Raw genomic sequence first — 16,452 nt, forward strand, 5'->3', positions numbered from 1 at the left:
ACTTAGGAGGCTGAGGCAGGAGAATCGCTTGAACTCGGGAGGTGAAAGTTGCAATGAGCCAAGATCGCACCACTGCACACCAGCCTGGGCAACAAGACAAAACTCAGACTCAAAAAAAATTTTTTTGGAAGATAATCATACATCTATCCCCTATGTAGCGTCACTCAGTTACATTTATTCTTGCCTTCCTTTTTTTTTTATTGGCAATACCATTCCATAGGTTGTGCTGTTTACTTCACATAAACTCACAGAAAATAATCTCTAGTGTCTAGATTCATGTTTCGGGCAACACAAGCTGACAGCATTACTAGGACATCTAGGATCGTAAAACCCAGCTGATGCCATCTGGGTATAAGTCCTAAAGGAAGTCTTACCTGATTCCACCAGAGAACATGATGGACAATATTCCTCACAGTATTGTTTGCAATATGGAGAAGTGAAGGTAAAACAGCACATGCACCCTGGGTTTGGAATGATACACTGTGGAATATGTACACAATGGAATAAGCACTGAAAAGTGGGCTGTGTATATGTACCCGGGAAGGAACAAAATGAATATATGAAAAAGGTCTATCACAATTTCTAATATGTAAGTTAAAATACAGTCACAGAAAGAAAAGCTGCATGCTTTACAAGAATATATTCAAATTTAAGGTTACATATCAAATGCATCAGAGTGGTTGCCTCGGAGGGGAAGGCAAGTGGAAACAGGGAATGAGGATTAAAAAAAAAAAGAAAGCAAAAGTGGTGCCTGTCACCGATAGGTGATGGTCATGTGGCAGGAGCAGAGATATACATGAAGAGGCTTCTGTTTGATGTCTGTATTAGTCCCTTTTCATACCGCTATGAAGAAATACCCGATACTGGGTAATTTATAAAGAAAAAGGTTTGATGGACTCACAGTTCCACATAGCTAGGGAGGCCTCACAATCATGGCAGAAGGTGAAGGAAGAGCAAAGGTACGTCTTACATGGTGGCAGAGAGCATGTGCAGGGGAACTGGCCTTTATAAAACCATCAGATCTTATGAGACTTATTCATTATCAGAAGAACAGGAAGGGAAAACTCACCTCCATGATTCAATTACCTCCCTCCAGGTCCCTCTCACAACATGTGGTGATTATGGGAGCTACAATTCAAGATGAGACTTGGGTGGGGACACAACCAAACCACATCAATGCCCCTCTCCAGAAAGAGCAAAAGAAAATGGTACTGTCTCTGTTTTTTGTTTGTTTGTTTTTGGTTTTGGTTTGAGCCTGTTGCCCAGGCTGGATTGCAATAGCGCAATCTCGGCTCACCGCAACCTCTGCCTCCCAGATTCAAGCGATTCTCCTTCCTCAGCCTCCCGAGTAGCTGGTATTATAGGCATGTGCCACCACGCCCAGCTAATTTTGTATTTTTAGTAGAGATGGGGTTTCTCCATATTGGTCAGGCTGGTCTCGAAATCCTGATCTCAGGTGATTCACCCACCGTGGCCTCCCAAAGTGCTGGGATTAGCGGCGTGAACCACTGCGGCTGGCCAGAAAATGGTACTCTCTTTATGGTGGCCTTTTTCAGGGCTGGCATTCAGCTGCTATGCACTGGTACCCCAAATTGGTTGTTCATGGCGGACCCCCATTCTGAGTAGTCAATCCCAGCCTCGCTATGTTATCTGGTTCGAAAATGACTGTGCCTCTTCTTGCTTCACAGATATGTGCTTCTCTTGCATTCCCCAAAACATATATCTTTCTCCCACCATCAATTATTGTTAGTTCAACTTAATTTTCTCTTTTAGGCTATGAATCTCCTCACACATTAAACATACAAAATTTTGACCCCTGATGATCAGATTCCATTGAATGTTCTGGATCCCGTTTTAGGCTGCTGAATCCACTGCTCTTGTCATTTTAAGGCATCTGATTTTTTTCTTTTACTTCTAGGACTTCCTCAGTTTCCAGTCTGCTGATAACAGCCTTTCTTAGTTTCAATTTTATCGTTTATTTTTAAGTCATTTCTCTCTCATTTAGGGTGGAAGGGGAGGAGGTTGAGAGGATACATCTGCCCTCTTGCTCAGTTGCCCCTGACACATTTCAGTTTAGAGGTTGAATTTAATTAAGCACAAGAGGAAATTGATAAGACTCTCGGGCAGACCACAGACAACAAACAGGGAAAATGTGAGGTATCCTGGAGACCTACTGAGGTGGGGCTGAGAGAACCACAGAGTGCTGGAGACGAGCGCAGGCACAGCTGAAGATGCTGAGCTGGGCGTTGACCCGGATACAGAAACCCCCGCCCCAGGTCTTCCCAATGGCGAAAGGCAGGGCAGCGGAAGTAGATGTAAGAGGGCTCCGGACAGGGGTGAGGGGTCACCACCGGGGAGATTAGGGGCTGAAAGTTCTCGCCAATAGGCTTAGCACTGGCCTTTCCTCACGGGGAGGTGGGGCACAATGCTTAGGGCGGCTCCCAATAGCTGGGCAGGGGAAGAACTGGGATTCATCCTGCATCCGCGCTGTGGCTCACGCACCCAAGAGTCCTGGGGCAAGGCTGGGCTGATACAATCAGCAACCTCCTTTGCTGTCCTGAGATGTAGCAGGAGAAAGAAAGTCATGAATGCAGGTGATGCTTTCCCTGATCCTCTTTCCTGCCCCTTTGTCTCACCCTGTCCTTGTTACCTGTTCCTCCTCTTTCCCTCCTTTCTCCCTGTCACCTGCTTCCTTCACTGCCCCTTCCTGTCTCCTAAACCTTCTACCCAGGCACTCTCAGCTTGGTCCTCCTGGCCTTGTTCCTTTCAGGACAAAGACAGAGGCAGAGCCCTAGGATGGGACTCCTAGAAAGCCTGTCTTTTTCTAAGGTCTGTGTCTGCAGGAAGGCAGAGATTGCAAGGAAACACATATTTAAATTGGACTCAGTTGTCATTTTTCCTGCCTCTGTGATCTGTCTTCTTTTTCCTAGCCGTCTTTCTAGGAACAGCATCTGACTCCAGCTCCATTGCCCCCCAGACCAAACCCAGGCCCCACTCACCTGTGGTACCTGCAGGAACCAAACAGGACTCACAGCATCAGGGCCTTGGCCAGGAGGAGTCCACACAGCACAGAGACCAGGAGTTTGGGGTCAGCTGAGCCAAGGCAGATGGGGCACTTGATTTCCTGCAGGGAGTAAGGAGAAAGGAGGATGGACTTGGGCGAGGATGTCACCTGCTGCTGCTGTGTCCGTTAGCCAGGCCCCTTGTGGCTGGAGCTGCTTGTATAAGGGCTCACCCTGAACTCACTATGACACAGGGGCGTGGGGCAGGAGCCACAGAGGTCTCTGGGACTGAGAGGGGATCCGGTCAGAAGGAACCTCAAAGTCTTGAATGGAGGAAAAAGCTGGCCAGGGGAAGAACAAAGGATTGGAGTTCAGGGAAGGGGAGGGATAGAGCCAGGGGAGCAGGAACTCTCCCTAACTAGGTCGGGTAGAACAGGACTATCAGGAGCCTCCTAGGAATCAGAGCCAAGTGCATCTTTAAGACCAGCCAGGATATCACACCTGAAGGAATGAGGCCCAGACACTGCACAGGACCTGACTTTGACCCTTAGCAGTGACGGAGCACAGACCTAGACCTCCTGTCTGCTGGTGCCAGGGGTCCTCCCAGGTCCCCTCTGTGTGGCACCTACTCCTGGCCTGCCTAGCTCTGATTCTGGGACTACCCTGTCCTAGCAAATCTGCTTTTCTCTTGTGGCCTCAGTAGCTTCCTGCTTCAGTATTACTTAATATTTGGTAAAGCTAGTGAGTTCTTTTTATTTTCACTTTTTCATGGTTGATTTAGCTAGTCATGCATCGTCTTTTTTTCATTTAATTTCAGAGTAAACTTTTCAAGTTCTTTACAAAAGTAAACTGAAGTTGTGTTTGGGATTGCATTTAAAGACTTTTGAATTTGGGGGAAGTTGACATCTTTACAATGTTATTGCCTCTTCTGTATTTTATAAAATCATGGATTATTTCTATTTATTCAGATCACCAGTCATTTTTTAGCATTTTGTAGTTTTCTCCAAATAGATCTGGCTTAAATTAATTCTTTCTAGAAACTTAATGATTTTGTCGCTGTAATGAAAACTATCTTAGGTTTCTAAATGATTATTTTTCATAGAGATCTACTTGTGATGTATGTCGGTTGATTTTGTCTCTGGCAACCTTGCTAAATTCTCTTGTGAGATTTAATCATTTGTTGTTTCTCATTCTTTTTCTTTTTCTGGGTAGATAATACCATCATCTGCAAGTCATGATGGTTTTTTCTCTTCTTGTCTAATCTTCTTTATTGTAACTTGTTTTCCTTTCCTTCAAGCATTGATCAGAACCTCTAATATTATAGAAGACATTAATGGTAGCTGCAGAAATCCTGAATTTGTTTATGCTTTCTTCACTAAATAATGTTTATTGTAATCATTGGTGTACAATCTTTACCAAGTTATCTGTTCTTATTTCCATTTTATTAAGAGCTTTTTCATATAACATAAATGTGCTCAAGGTTCCCAAATGCTTTTTGTGCAGCAGATGACTTTTTTCCCTGTAGTTTATGAATTTAGTTCACTTATATTAATAGATTTTTCTGAAGTTGAACAATCCTTTCTGTTTTGTGATAAAACTGTACTCGATCATAATACAGTCTTCTTTTTGATGCACTCTTGAATTCAGTTAGCTAATGGTAATTTGGGAATTGACTCCACGTGCGTCAGAGAAATAAACCTGTAATTTAGTTTTTTTATTTCCCCCAACTGGTTTTGTGATTTTGATGACACTAGCCCCTTCAAATAACCTGGGCTGTTCTTGCTTCTTTTCTATTTTCTGCAACATCTTGTATGAAATATAAATCAAATGTTTCTTAAACGATTGAGTTACCTATAAAACCATGTGAGTCTTGAATTTTCTGTGAGGGTGGGGCTCATCTACCATTTCAGTTTTCCTATTTATTAATCTATTGAAATTTGTTTCTTCTTGCGTTAATCTTTGCAGTTCATATTTTTTAAGGAATTTGTGCACTTCTAAGGTTTAAAACAACAAGGTTTTGTTCAGGATTTATTTATTTTAAAATCTCTATAGAATGAGTGCATGGGGCCGGGCGCGGTGGCTCAAGCCTGTAATCCCAGCACTTTGGGAGGCCGAGACGGGCGGATCACGAGGTCAGGAGGTCGAGACCATCCTGGCTAACCCGGTGAAACCCCGTCTCTACTAAAAAATACAAAAAATTAGCCGAGCGAGGTGGTGGGTGCCTATAGTCCCAGCTACTCGGGAGGCTGAGGCAGGAGAATGGCGTGAACCCGGGAGGCGGAGCTTGCAGTGAGCTGAGATCCGGCCACTGCACTCCAGCCTGGGTGACAGAGCGAGACTCTGTCTCAAAAAAAAAAGAATGAGTGCATGGTCATTTTCTTCTTTTTCTTCAATTTGTTGTTATCATCTTCTTTTATCTTCATATGTCTTGACAAGAATATGGCTATCTTTTTAAACTTTCAAAGAATGAATTATGACTTACCTTGATCTTCATTTTCAATCATTCAATTTATTTCAGCCCTTACTGTGATTGTTTCCCTCCTTTATGATTCTTTGGGCTTGCCCTGGTCCTCACGTTCCATCTTCTTAAGATGCTTCCTTAGCTCATTAATTTGAAAGCTTTCATGTTTTCCAACAAATATATTCAAAGCTACTAATTGATCTCCAATATTAACTATTCCCCATACTTTTTGATATGTAGTGGTCATATTATCAAAATATATTTTATTACATACTTAATAATTCACATATGAATATATTAATAATTAGTTTTAGAAGTGCTATTTTATCTTTACTTCTCTTATGCATTCTTAATGTTATTGCATTGGGTTTGGAGAATGTATTCGGTGTCATACTGATTCTTTGGAATTTCTTCATGCTTCTTATATGTCCTCATACAAGGTGTCTTTCTGTAAATACATTCCTTGTATTTGAAAGAATGTATACTATCTTTTTAATTATGTATAGGGTTATAAACATATGTATATCTACTCATACATGGTTATATAATATATATTATGAATACTGTATTTTATAAAACATACATAATACATTTATATAGTTTAGAACAGTTTCAACCTGAAACTACGTATTTATATATTTGAAAATATTGTTTATTTAAAAGTATAATTTATTACATATTCATCCTATGTTCTCATACATATCTTATAATATATATAACACATTTATAAATATTATATGATGGCATAGTACCTGGAATTTAGTAGTTATTTGGCTTAGAACTTAGGTCCCTCTATTTAGTTTTGGTCTGATTGGTCTTTGTTCCTCTGAGAGGTATGTGAGCCTCCAACTACAATAGCTAATATTTACTTCTCCTTGCATTTCTGATAGTGTTGTTTCATGTATTTCATGGCCAAAATTTAGGCACACATGCTTATGATGGCTCTATTTTCACATTCAAGCACATCTTTCATCAGTATATATAATGTATCTTTGTCTATTTTATAGACAAATTTATAGACATGATATTTTACCTTAAATTCTATTTTGTTCAATATTAAGAGTACCGAACAGTTTATTTTGTTTCCTAATAGTCAAATATAGTTTTCTAACTTTTTGAACTTTTTAAGATCTTTTTGTAAGTGTATCTATCTCTTATAGGTAATATAACATTGGAATTTTTAAAACTCAGAGTGTCTCTGTCCTTATTTTGTGAATTTAATCCACTTAAATTTATTGGAATTGCATTTATGTTAGGACTATACCTTTTTATTTTATATTTCCATTTACTGTGCTTTATTTTTTTAAATTCACGTCTAACTTTCCTTTGCCTAGAGTTTTATTTTGCTGGATGAAAGGGTATACATTCTCTTGATGTAACCTGAAGACTCATATCTATGTGATTTAGTACGATTGCTACATTGAGCTTGTCTCATGAGACAAGTACCCAACCATCCTTTCATGGGCTTCTAGTGTCTCCTTGTAGTGTCTCCTTTTCACCCTCTGTTGGTACTGTCTAGAACAAGGGTCCCCAGCCCCTGAGCCACAGACTGTACCAGTTCCTAGCCTGTTACGAATAGGGCCACACAGCAGGAGCTGAGTGGTGCGCAAGCGAGAGAAACTTCATCTGTATTTACAGCTTCTCCCCATCACTCGCATCACCGCCTGATCTCCACCACTTCTCATACTAGCACAAACCCTATTGTGAACTGCATATACCAGGGATCTAGTTTGCATGTGCCTTATGAAAATGGAACACCTGATGATCTGTCAGTGTCTCCCATCACCCCCAGATGGGACCGTCTAGTTGCAGGAAAACAAGCTCAGGGCTCCCACAGATTCTACATTGTGATGAGTTGTATAATTACTTTATTATATATTATGATGTAATAATAATAGAAATGAAGTGCATAATAACAATAATACACATGAATCCTGAAGTCATCCCCCTGTCCTAGTCATGGAGAACTTGTCTTCCATGAAACCAGTCCCTGGTGCCATAAAGGTTTGGGATCACTGGTCTAGAATGTTATTTTTCAATGATCATGAATGTATTTTCTCTTATTCTTCATTTAGCTTCTACCTGCATTTTATATGAATCAAAAAATATAAAAATAAACATTCCCAAGATGCTGGGCACACTTACTCCCTCACCTCTTGCAGCATCTCCAGGGTTTGTTTTTCATTCTCACTGAGACCTTCCTCCAGGAGTGTTTTCAATGGGGATCTTTGCATGTGGCAAACCTTCTGAGGCCTTGAGAATCCAGAGGTTTTATGATTTCACATTGGAGTGACAATTTGGCTGAATACAAAACACTGGATACAACGTTTTTCTTTAGTACTTTAGAAATATTATTCAATTGTCTTCTTACCTCTAGTATTCCTCTTAACTCACAGGGAAATCTAATCTTGTTGCCTTGTAGGTGATCTGAAAGCCTTCAGACTCTTCCTTGTTTTTGATGTTCTTCCCTTTTACATATGGGACTAGAGGTGTTTTTTGTGTGTTTGCTGTTTTCCCCTCTTTGGCAATTTATGAATCTTTTCAATGTGAGGTCTTTCCTTCTTCTATAGTTTTGAAAAGCTTCCCTATATTCTTTCTTCAAATATTTCCTTCTTTCATCCTTTATCTCTCACAGGGGTTCTTGATACCAATACATTAGTACATCTACTCTTCTCCTTCATGTCTCTTAACTTCTCTTTGATTTTTAAATCTTCAGTTCTTTCCAGGAACTTCTGTGAGAATTCCTCAACTTCTTACAGCTCATTGGCCAGCCACGACCATCCTTCATCACATATATTGTGGTCTATAATATTTTTCACAACTATGATTAGTATTTGGCTCTTTTTTTCCAGTGGATCGTCCTCATGATCCACATAGTTCATGTTTCCCCTCACCCCTTTAGCCAGACTGATCACAGGTACTTAAGTTCCGGGGGAATGGGCAGTTCCCATAGTTCTGCTTCACAGGTTTCTATTGTTGGGTGTGTTGCCATTCTTTTAAGGTAGTGCTTCTACTAAGAAACCTAGGTATTTTGGCTTGTGAATTCAGATTCCACTGGGCATATTAGATACGGATCTGGTAATGGGGAAGAACGGAAGACTAAATCTTCTAGCCGTTGAGGGTTAAAAATGAGAGGAAAAAGTCCTAAAGCAACAATCCCCAACATTTTTGGCACCTGGGAACTGTTTTGTGGAAGACAAATTTTCTACGGACGTGAGAGTTGAGATGGTTTCAGGATGATTAAAGCACATTCTATTTATTGTGCACTTTATTTCTATTATTATTATGTTGTAATATATAATGAAATAATTATACAACTCAACGTAATGTAGAATCTGTGGGAGCCCTGAACTTGATTTCCTACAACTGGATGGTCCCATCTGGGAGTGATGGGAGATAGTGACAGATCATTAGCCATTCAATTATCATAAGGAGCATGCAACCTAGAACCCTCGCATGCACAGTTCACAACAGGGTTCATGCTGCTGTGAGAATCTAATGCTGCCACTGATTTGACAGGAGGCAGAGCTCAGGCGGTAATGCAAGCTATGGAAAGAGGCTGTAATTGAGATGAACTTCAGTGGTTTGCCAGTCACTCCCTAATATATGGCCCAGTTTCTAACAGGCTTGGGGACCACTGCCCTAGAGCACAAGACCCCAGGGACCCCCATTAGCTGCCATGCTTGTTCTCTGGTTAGGGCTTCACCTTCAAACTCCCTGAGAGAGAGTCTGTTTGTAATGCACCCACACTGGAGTTTGCAGGAGAAGAAGGCTAGGGAGCAAATGCTCTGGCAGTTGGTTGTCTATTTTCATCAAGTGCTCATGGCTTTGCCCCCTGGTCCCCTAGAGCACCTGTGACCTAGTCTATTGCAGCCTATTCCTACAGTGAAGGGGAGGCCGTGATGGCCTCAAAACCCATGACTACAAGGATAGAAGCAGAATTTAAGAGCATTCCTCTCATCTTTCTCTGGCTGACATCTCTAGCCACCATCTGCCCCAGGCTGCAGTCACTCTATTCACACTCACCCTTCAACACACCAACATGGCCTCCAGTTTCCACATTTTCTGGTTCCATTTTGTCTCATTGCAGAAATCCATGTTGAACTGTCTTTTCCATGGTTCCTCCACAATTAACAACCTGCATCCTCTTCCCCTTTCCTCTCTACCAAACTTGGAGTCATGGCCTGGGGGCTCCACCGCTGTAACCTATGCCCCAACCCACCCAACCCACCAGAGAAGGATCCTTGCATGCCCTGGACCTGATTTGAAGGTTCAGGAGCTAATCAGGTCCTCCCTTCCCAAGACCGCCCTCCCATTGTTAAAATATCTGACCTACCTGGTCTGAGAGCCATTGATGGAGGGATGGCTAGAGGTCCCCTCTGGAGAAGTGATCAGAACTAAGGAGGACACAAAGAAGACAGTGGCTGCCCAGGGGACCAGGATAAAGGATGGGATTGGGTCCCAAAAGTGTGAGAGGAAAGGGAGAGGGACCAGAGGTAGCTCATAAGGGTCCCTCAGGCTAAGGGTAACTGAGGCCTGAAATCTCCATACCCAGCTAAAGTTAAGTCTGGCACTGTCCTCTCCATGCTGGCGGGAGGCCAGTGGCAGGAGGGCTGGGACACACGTGTGCAAGGTGTCCCATATGGACTTCCCTCTAGGGACACCCGCCCAACATCGTGAGAACATAGCGATCTTCTGATCACATCAGATAGTGCATATTTCTCTCCCTGGGAGTCAGTGGGCCCTGAAGGTAGCTTCCCACTGGCCCAGGCCCCAAGAGATCAGTCCTCAGAGGTAGTCCTCCCTGGTTTCCCCTTCCCTGAATCTGAGGCTCCCAAGCTGCCTGGTGACCCTTCTAATCTCCCCCGACTGAGGCCTCCAACCTACCTGTACTTGTTGCGAGCCGGGGGAAGGTCCACATAGGAGACGTTGTTGGGGCTAAAGAAAAAAGCAGACAATGACTCTCCAGGGGCCCAGAAGAGAGTGGGGTCTACCCCATACATGAGAGGAGGTAGGGGCCCAGAGCTAGACCCTCAGGATGTCTTAGGCTGGGAGTGTCCTGTGCCTCAGATCTGCATAACAGAACTGTGGGTGTGTGTGTGTGTTAGTGTGTGTGTGTGTGTGTGTGTGAGAAAAGAAGAGTTGTGGGTGTGCCTGTGTAACACAAAGAGAGACGCAGAATGACAGAGAGACTGTGTCTCTGTCCAGGGATCTCTGGGGGTATCTTCCCAACAGTTGAGGCCAGGATGTGCCAGGTGAAGGAGAGGTGAGAGTCCATGTCTAGGGACAGGATCTTTGCTCCCCTTGGGTCAGAGCAGAAGACCTGGCAGGATGGGGGATGATAGAGGCATGGGAGTGGGTGCATGACATTTCCTTCAGGTCCCTGGGGGGTGGCACAGAGGTATTTCCTCAAGAAAAGTGCTCACCTGGAGACACCACCAGATTGATATCTCAAAGAACAGTGATGACTTTTTTGGAAGTGTTGTAAATTCCACACCAGTAGAATCCCGAGTCGTTCTGTGTCAGCTGAATCATGGTGATGTTGAAGAAGCCAGCGTCGGGCTCATCCCAGATTGTGTAACGAGACTTCTGAACTGCTGTCCGGGGCTTGGAGCTGGTGACAAGTATGGTACACTGACCTAGAGATGTCTGCTGACACCAGGTCTTGGACTGATAGGGTCCTGTCTTGGGTGAGTACTGGCATTGCAGGAGGAGGGTCTGTCCTGGGTGTTTGTGAAGTTCTTCAGGCACGGCACTGTTTACCCAGGAACCTGCAGAAAGATACCGAGGTCAGAGCTCTGAAGGGACCCAACCTCCCCCATCAAAGGCTCGGGAAGGGGAGAGGGAACTACTTCTGATGCCCACACATGGAAGAGGGCCCCTAAATTCTATCCTGTGGTCACAGAGCCATGCTGCTTCCCTGCCCCATTCATTCTTCATCCCACTCCTTATACCCCCTGCCCTCTTTCCTTCCATGTCACCTGAGGCCAGGAGCAGCAGCAGCACAGGTGGAAGCAGCGGGTGTGGACCCTCCCAGGCCATTCCAGCCCAAATCTGTTTCTGACAGTGGAGGAGAGGATAAAAAAGGGAGTCCTCTCAGGAGAGGGAGTCAGATGCTCTGCCTGATTCTGAAACCAGGTTCCCAGTGTCTCTCATCTGGGAAAATTGAGGAAGGTCAATGCCTTGACTGAAATGGTCGGCCTGGGAGGGCGGGCTCTGCAGACCAGGGGAGGAGGGGCAGCCAGGCCTGGACAGCAGCCATCTGCTACAGGGTCTGTCTCTGGGCCTGATCACCTCAGCCCTCCTGTGTTGCTCTGCTGCCTTTTACTGAACTTCTCCCTGCGTCTGCTGCTTTATGCCTTCCAGCCCATCATACTGCTCCTCTGTTGCTAGGGGCAGCTCTCAGGATGGCCAAGAATAAAGCTGGTGAATAAAGCTGGGTCATCCCTCCTTCCTTCTCTCTATGCACTTCCTATAGGTGGTCAGGGCACTTGGAGGCATAACCAGACACCTGAGTCCTTCTGGTCTCAGCCACGGTGAATTGATGATGAGTTTTGATCATGGGACATTTTGTAGAGGGCAAATTTTAATCCCAGGAATTATAAGATGTACCCTGGAAATGGTGGGGCCAGGAGAGCAGGGAGGAAAGAGAGTGCTGGTCAGGGATATTTGGAGGGGAAGGCAGGCAGGAGTGGATCAGTTATGGGAGCTTGGGATCATCTCAATCAGTGCTTGTTGGATGAATACATGAGTGGATGAAAGAACAACATGTGTGTAAAATGTACGGTAGAAGAAAATGGCCAAAGTGAGAACTATCTAGCAACAAAATCAAGTGGTACTGGATTACCACCCAATGTGTATATTAAAACTCTAGGAGTCCATGCTGATGTAAGTAAATGACTGAATAAAGAACTGTGGGAGAATAGACAAATATCCCATGTATAAGGATCGTGCTGTGTTCAGAATGTTAGTGTTCCTCCACCTCGTATATTCAAACTTAATTTCCATGTGATAGCGTTAAGAGGTGGGATCTTGTGGGAAAATCTGGTCATGAGGGTGTCACCCTCAAGAATGAGATTAATGCCCTTATACCAGAGATTGCAGGAAGCAGATTTGCCCTGTCTGCCATGTGAGGACAGTGTTCACATCTTCAGTCAACTGAGGTTCCTGCAAGAAAGCACCACCTTGGAAGCAGAGAGCAGCCCTCAGCAGATAACAAATCCACTGACACCTTCATCTTTGACTTCTCAGACTCCAGAACTTTGAGAAAGAGATTTCTATTATGTATAAAGTCCCCGGTCTAAGGCATCTTCTCATAGCAGCCTGAAGGAACTGAGAGAGATTGCAAACAACTCTTATAGGTTCTGCTCTCAAGGGGGAGTGTAAATTCCCACTGCTAAAGCGTGGGCTGTGCAGGTGACTTTCCTCCAGAGGACAGCATGGGGAAGGAGGAGAAGAGTAAATGTACAGTGGAGAAACCTCACACTTACTGTGGCAGCCAGGCAACCAAGATGCAGAACCACAGGGATAACTCTGGTTGTTAGAATGTGTCATTGACTTGATGTGATGACAGGGCAATTAGCTGTGCAGACTCCTTCCCCAAAGCCACTAGCCCCAGGAGAAAAACATCAAACAAATTCCACATGAGGGACATTCTACAAAATACCTGAGCAGCATTCCTCTAAACTGTTAAGGCCATCAAAACTAAGAAATAATTCTCAGAAACTGCCATGGATAAGAGGAGCCTAAGCAGACATGAAGACTAAAAGCAATGTGGTGTCCTAGGTGGGATCCTGGAGCACAGAAAGTACATGAGGTAAAAGCCAGGGAAATCTGAATGAAGTAAGGACTTCAATTAATAAAATCTACCGCAGAAACAGAGTAGACTAGCATTAGCAGAGGCTGGGGATTGGACAGACTGGGTAGGTATTGTTGAAGAAACACAATTTAAGTTAGACAGAAAAAATAAGTTCAAGAGATCTATTGCACAGTATGGTGAGTGCAGTTCATAACTATGAATTGTACACTTGAAAATGACAGAGAGTAGATTTTAAATGTTCTCACCACAAAAAAAGTTAAATGTATGTGGTATTGCTTGATTTAGTAATTTCACAGTTAGTACACACATCAAACTATCCTACCAGGCACTATAAATACATGAGTTCTACTCATCAATTTTGTAAAATTATAGTAATGTATCAATATCAACTCATTAATTGTGAGATACATAGCATACTAGTAGACTATATTAATAATAGAAGACATTGAACATAGCACATCAGGGATGTGTGCAATACCTACACAACTCTTCAGTGAATCTGAAAGCATTCTAAGTGTAAAAGATTAATTTTAATATGTATAGAAATGATTTACCCAAAGCATATGAATAATCGCTTGATACATAACAAACAGCAAAGTTTTAAGAAATCTTAGTATGGCTAGGTGTAAAGCACAGTGACTGCAATGACTGCAGCTATTCAAGGGATTCGTTCATCCCAGGTCTGCTTGCTGCTCTGCACAGTGGCCATGGATATGTCCCTGTAGGTGTGGAATTCACAGGGCTGGTTTTTCCTTAGTGTTACCTCAGCGAGCTCTCCCTTGGTGTGTTCAGTCTTCGTGGTGTCTTGTTGAGATAACAGGATCACTTCAACACCCTAAAATGGGCGGGAATTCCGGTCTTGTGAAGACCCACTTGTCCCTGGTCCTGCTGTGGAATAGAGCCCCCAGGAGCCCCAGGAAGAAGGACAAGAGGCAGGAGGAGGTGAGAACTTGGAGTTTCTGAGGAAGAGGACCAGGAGGCCTGGAGCCCAACCTGTCATTAGGCACGAGGAGGATAGTCAAGTAAGAGGGAAAAAAAGGAGCAGAGATCTCCAGCTACTTCCTGCACGTGGCCTTGTGCTCTCGTCACTGTCTGACCTAGCAGCTCAGCTACTTTGTCTAACTGGACTTCTCGGCTCAGGAAAAGGCCTCTGCCTGCATTAAGTTCTTATGATCGATGTTTATCACCGTCTCTAGCTTCCTACATGTCTAGATGCCATGGCCCCAGCACTGCCTGCCATGCGGGTCCTGCCTCAGACTGTGCTGGTGCTTGGCCCCCTTCCCAGTAAACTAACCTCACTTGAGTGGGGTCACATGGCAGCTCCTCTTGCTGAAGCTAATGTAGATGACTCCAGCCTGCACATCCCCATGCCCATGAGTCCTTAGTGGCTGACTGCACACTATGGCTCCTGATACTGTGCCATGTTGTACTGCTACCCTACAGTGCACACTCTTCCTTTCCAGCCACACTGTCAGTTCCCTGTGGGCCAGGACAGCTTCTCTCACTTCCAGAGCCCTGCCTTGCTCCTCCCTGTGGTGTTGTCCCTGTGTTTTTGTTGGTCTGATATGGAAGGGGCCACAGAGCACATCTCCAGCCTCCTTCCCTTTTCACTGTGGAGTTTGAACTGGAGAGTGCGGCAGGGACATGCCCAAGATTTCACAGAGAATGTCACAGCTGTGCTGGGCATTTGAACCTGGTCCTCGAACACATACCCAATGCATACCCACTACAGAGCTGCTCCATCCACCCTGACTTCAGGCAGTATGTCCTTAAGGTTTCTGGAATATCCTATCCCAAAATATGCCACTTCAGCATAAGGATGATTTTGAGCTGAAGACAAGTGTGAACCAGCAGGTCCAAGCAAAATTCTCTGCCCTCCCCATATCTGCCTATAATCAGAGCATAAAATTCCCTTTTTGGATGTGTCCCCCACTTCTGGAGTAGAACAGCACTCATAAAAGATGGAGAGTCAACACTGAGAGGAGTTTGCATAAACATCTTGCTAATTTAGCCCTTGTCTGTCATTAGTTCCCCCCATAGATTTCCTAGTCGCTTCCAAATATAGGTTGCCCCTTGAAGCCCAGATCCCCTTTTCAATTGTAAAATGGTCTATGAACCCCTGGTTCTAACTGTTTATTTGAGTTTCATTTCTTTCCTGTGAACTCCCATGCACATAAATCTTAATAAAAATTATATGCTTTTCCTCCTATTGATCTGCTTTTTGTTAGTTTAATTCACAGGCTCTTAGATGAAGATCCTAAGAAGGTAGAGGATGTTTTGCCTCCCTGACAGTACCCATCATCCGTCCAAATGGCCTGCACTGGTAGGCCCAAAGATACGACCCTTATGGAGGAGACTCGGGGGATAAAGGACAAAGAGCCTGAGGTGCACACACACACACACACACACACACACACAAAGAAGAAGAAGAAGAAAAATAGCAAGTCTTTCCTTGAGACAAAAGATCAGAAATACAATTTTTTTCCCTTTCAGAGGAAAAACTACTTTAAAGAAATAAAAACTATCAACCAAAGCATTCAGGAGGTGTCAATGCATGTTGTGCTGTAAGATGTTTAATCTGTATTAATAAGAAGATAAATTTATAGTAAGGAGCTGAATGCTTCGTTGGCTGGCCAGTTATACTGAGGCAGAAGTCTATGCCTTAATGAAGCATGCCATCCTATATGTAGCAGTAACATCCTATATAATTTTCTGTGATGGTGGAGATGTTCTCGCTCCGCGTCCATCATTGTAGCCAGTAGCCATGCAATTGTTGAGCACCTGTCATGTGGCAAGTGTAACTGAGGGACTGAATGTTTATTTTTTATTCAATTTTCATTAATTTACTCTTTACTTTTTGTTTTTGTTATTGACACCTAATAATTGTACATATTTGTGGGAATACATAGTGTTTTGATACACATAATGTAGACTTTTCAGATCAGGATAATTAGCATATCCATCATCTCAAACATTTATCATTTCTCTGTGTTGAGAATATTCAATATCCTCTCTCTATTTGAGAATATATAATATATTATTGTAACTATAGTCATGCAACAGTGGTATAGAACACCTAGACCATATGCTTCCTCTCTAGCTATAATTTTGTATCCTTTAACAAATCTCTGCCTATCCCCCTTACCCTTTTCCTTACCATTGTCAGCCTC

General features: G+C 43.5%; 1 protein-coding gene across 1 annotated transcript; it reads right to left on the reverse strand.

The window, feature by feature from the left end:
- Positions 1–1,956: 1,956 nt before the first annotated feature.
- Positions 1,957–14,522, reverse strand: TREML4 (triggering receptor expressed on myeloid cells like 4). The gene is given in 8 exon segments (XM_033219821.1): positions 1,957–2,557; positions 3,000–3,124; positions 9,796–9,860; positions 10,351–10,401; positions 10,890–11,219; positions 11,444–11,612; positions 14,046–14,117; positions 14,487–14,522. Coding segments are annotated over 7 exon segments (819 nt in total). The 3' UTR covers positions 1,957–2,557; positions 3,000–3,028.
- Positions 14,523–16,452: the final 1,930 nt, after the last annotated feature.

Source organism: Trachypithecus francoisi, unplaced genomic scaffold, assembly GCF_009764315.1.
Source record: "Trachypithecus francoisi isolate TF-2019V2 unplaced genomic scaffold, Tfra_2.0 Lachesis_group10, whole genome shotgun sequence".
In the NCBI taxonomy this organism is placed as follows: Eukaryota; Metazoa; Chordata; class Mammalia; order Primates; family Cercopithecidae; genus Trachypithecus; species Trachypithecus francoisi.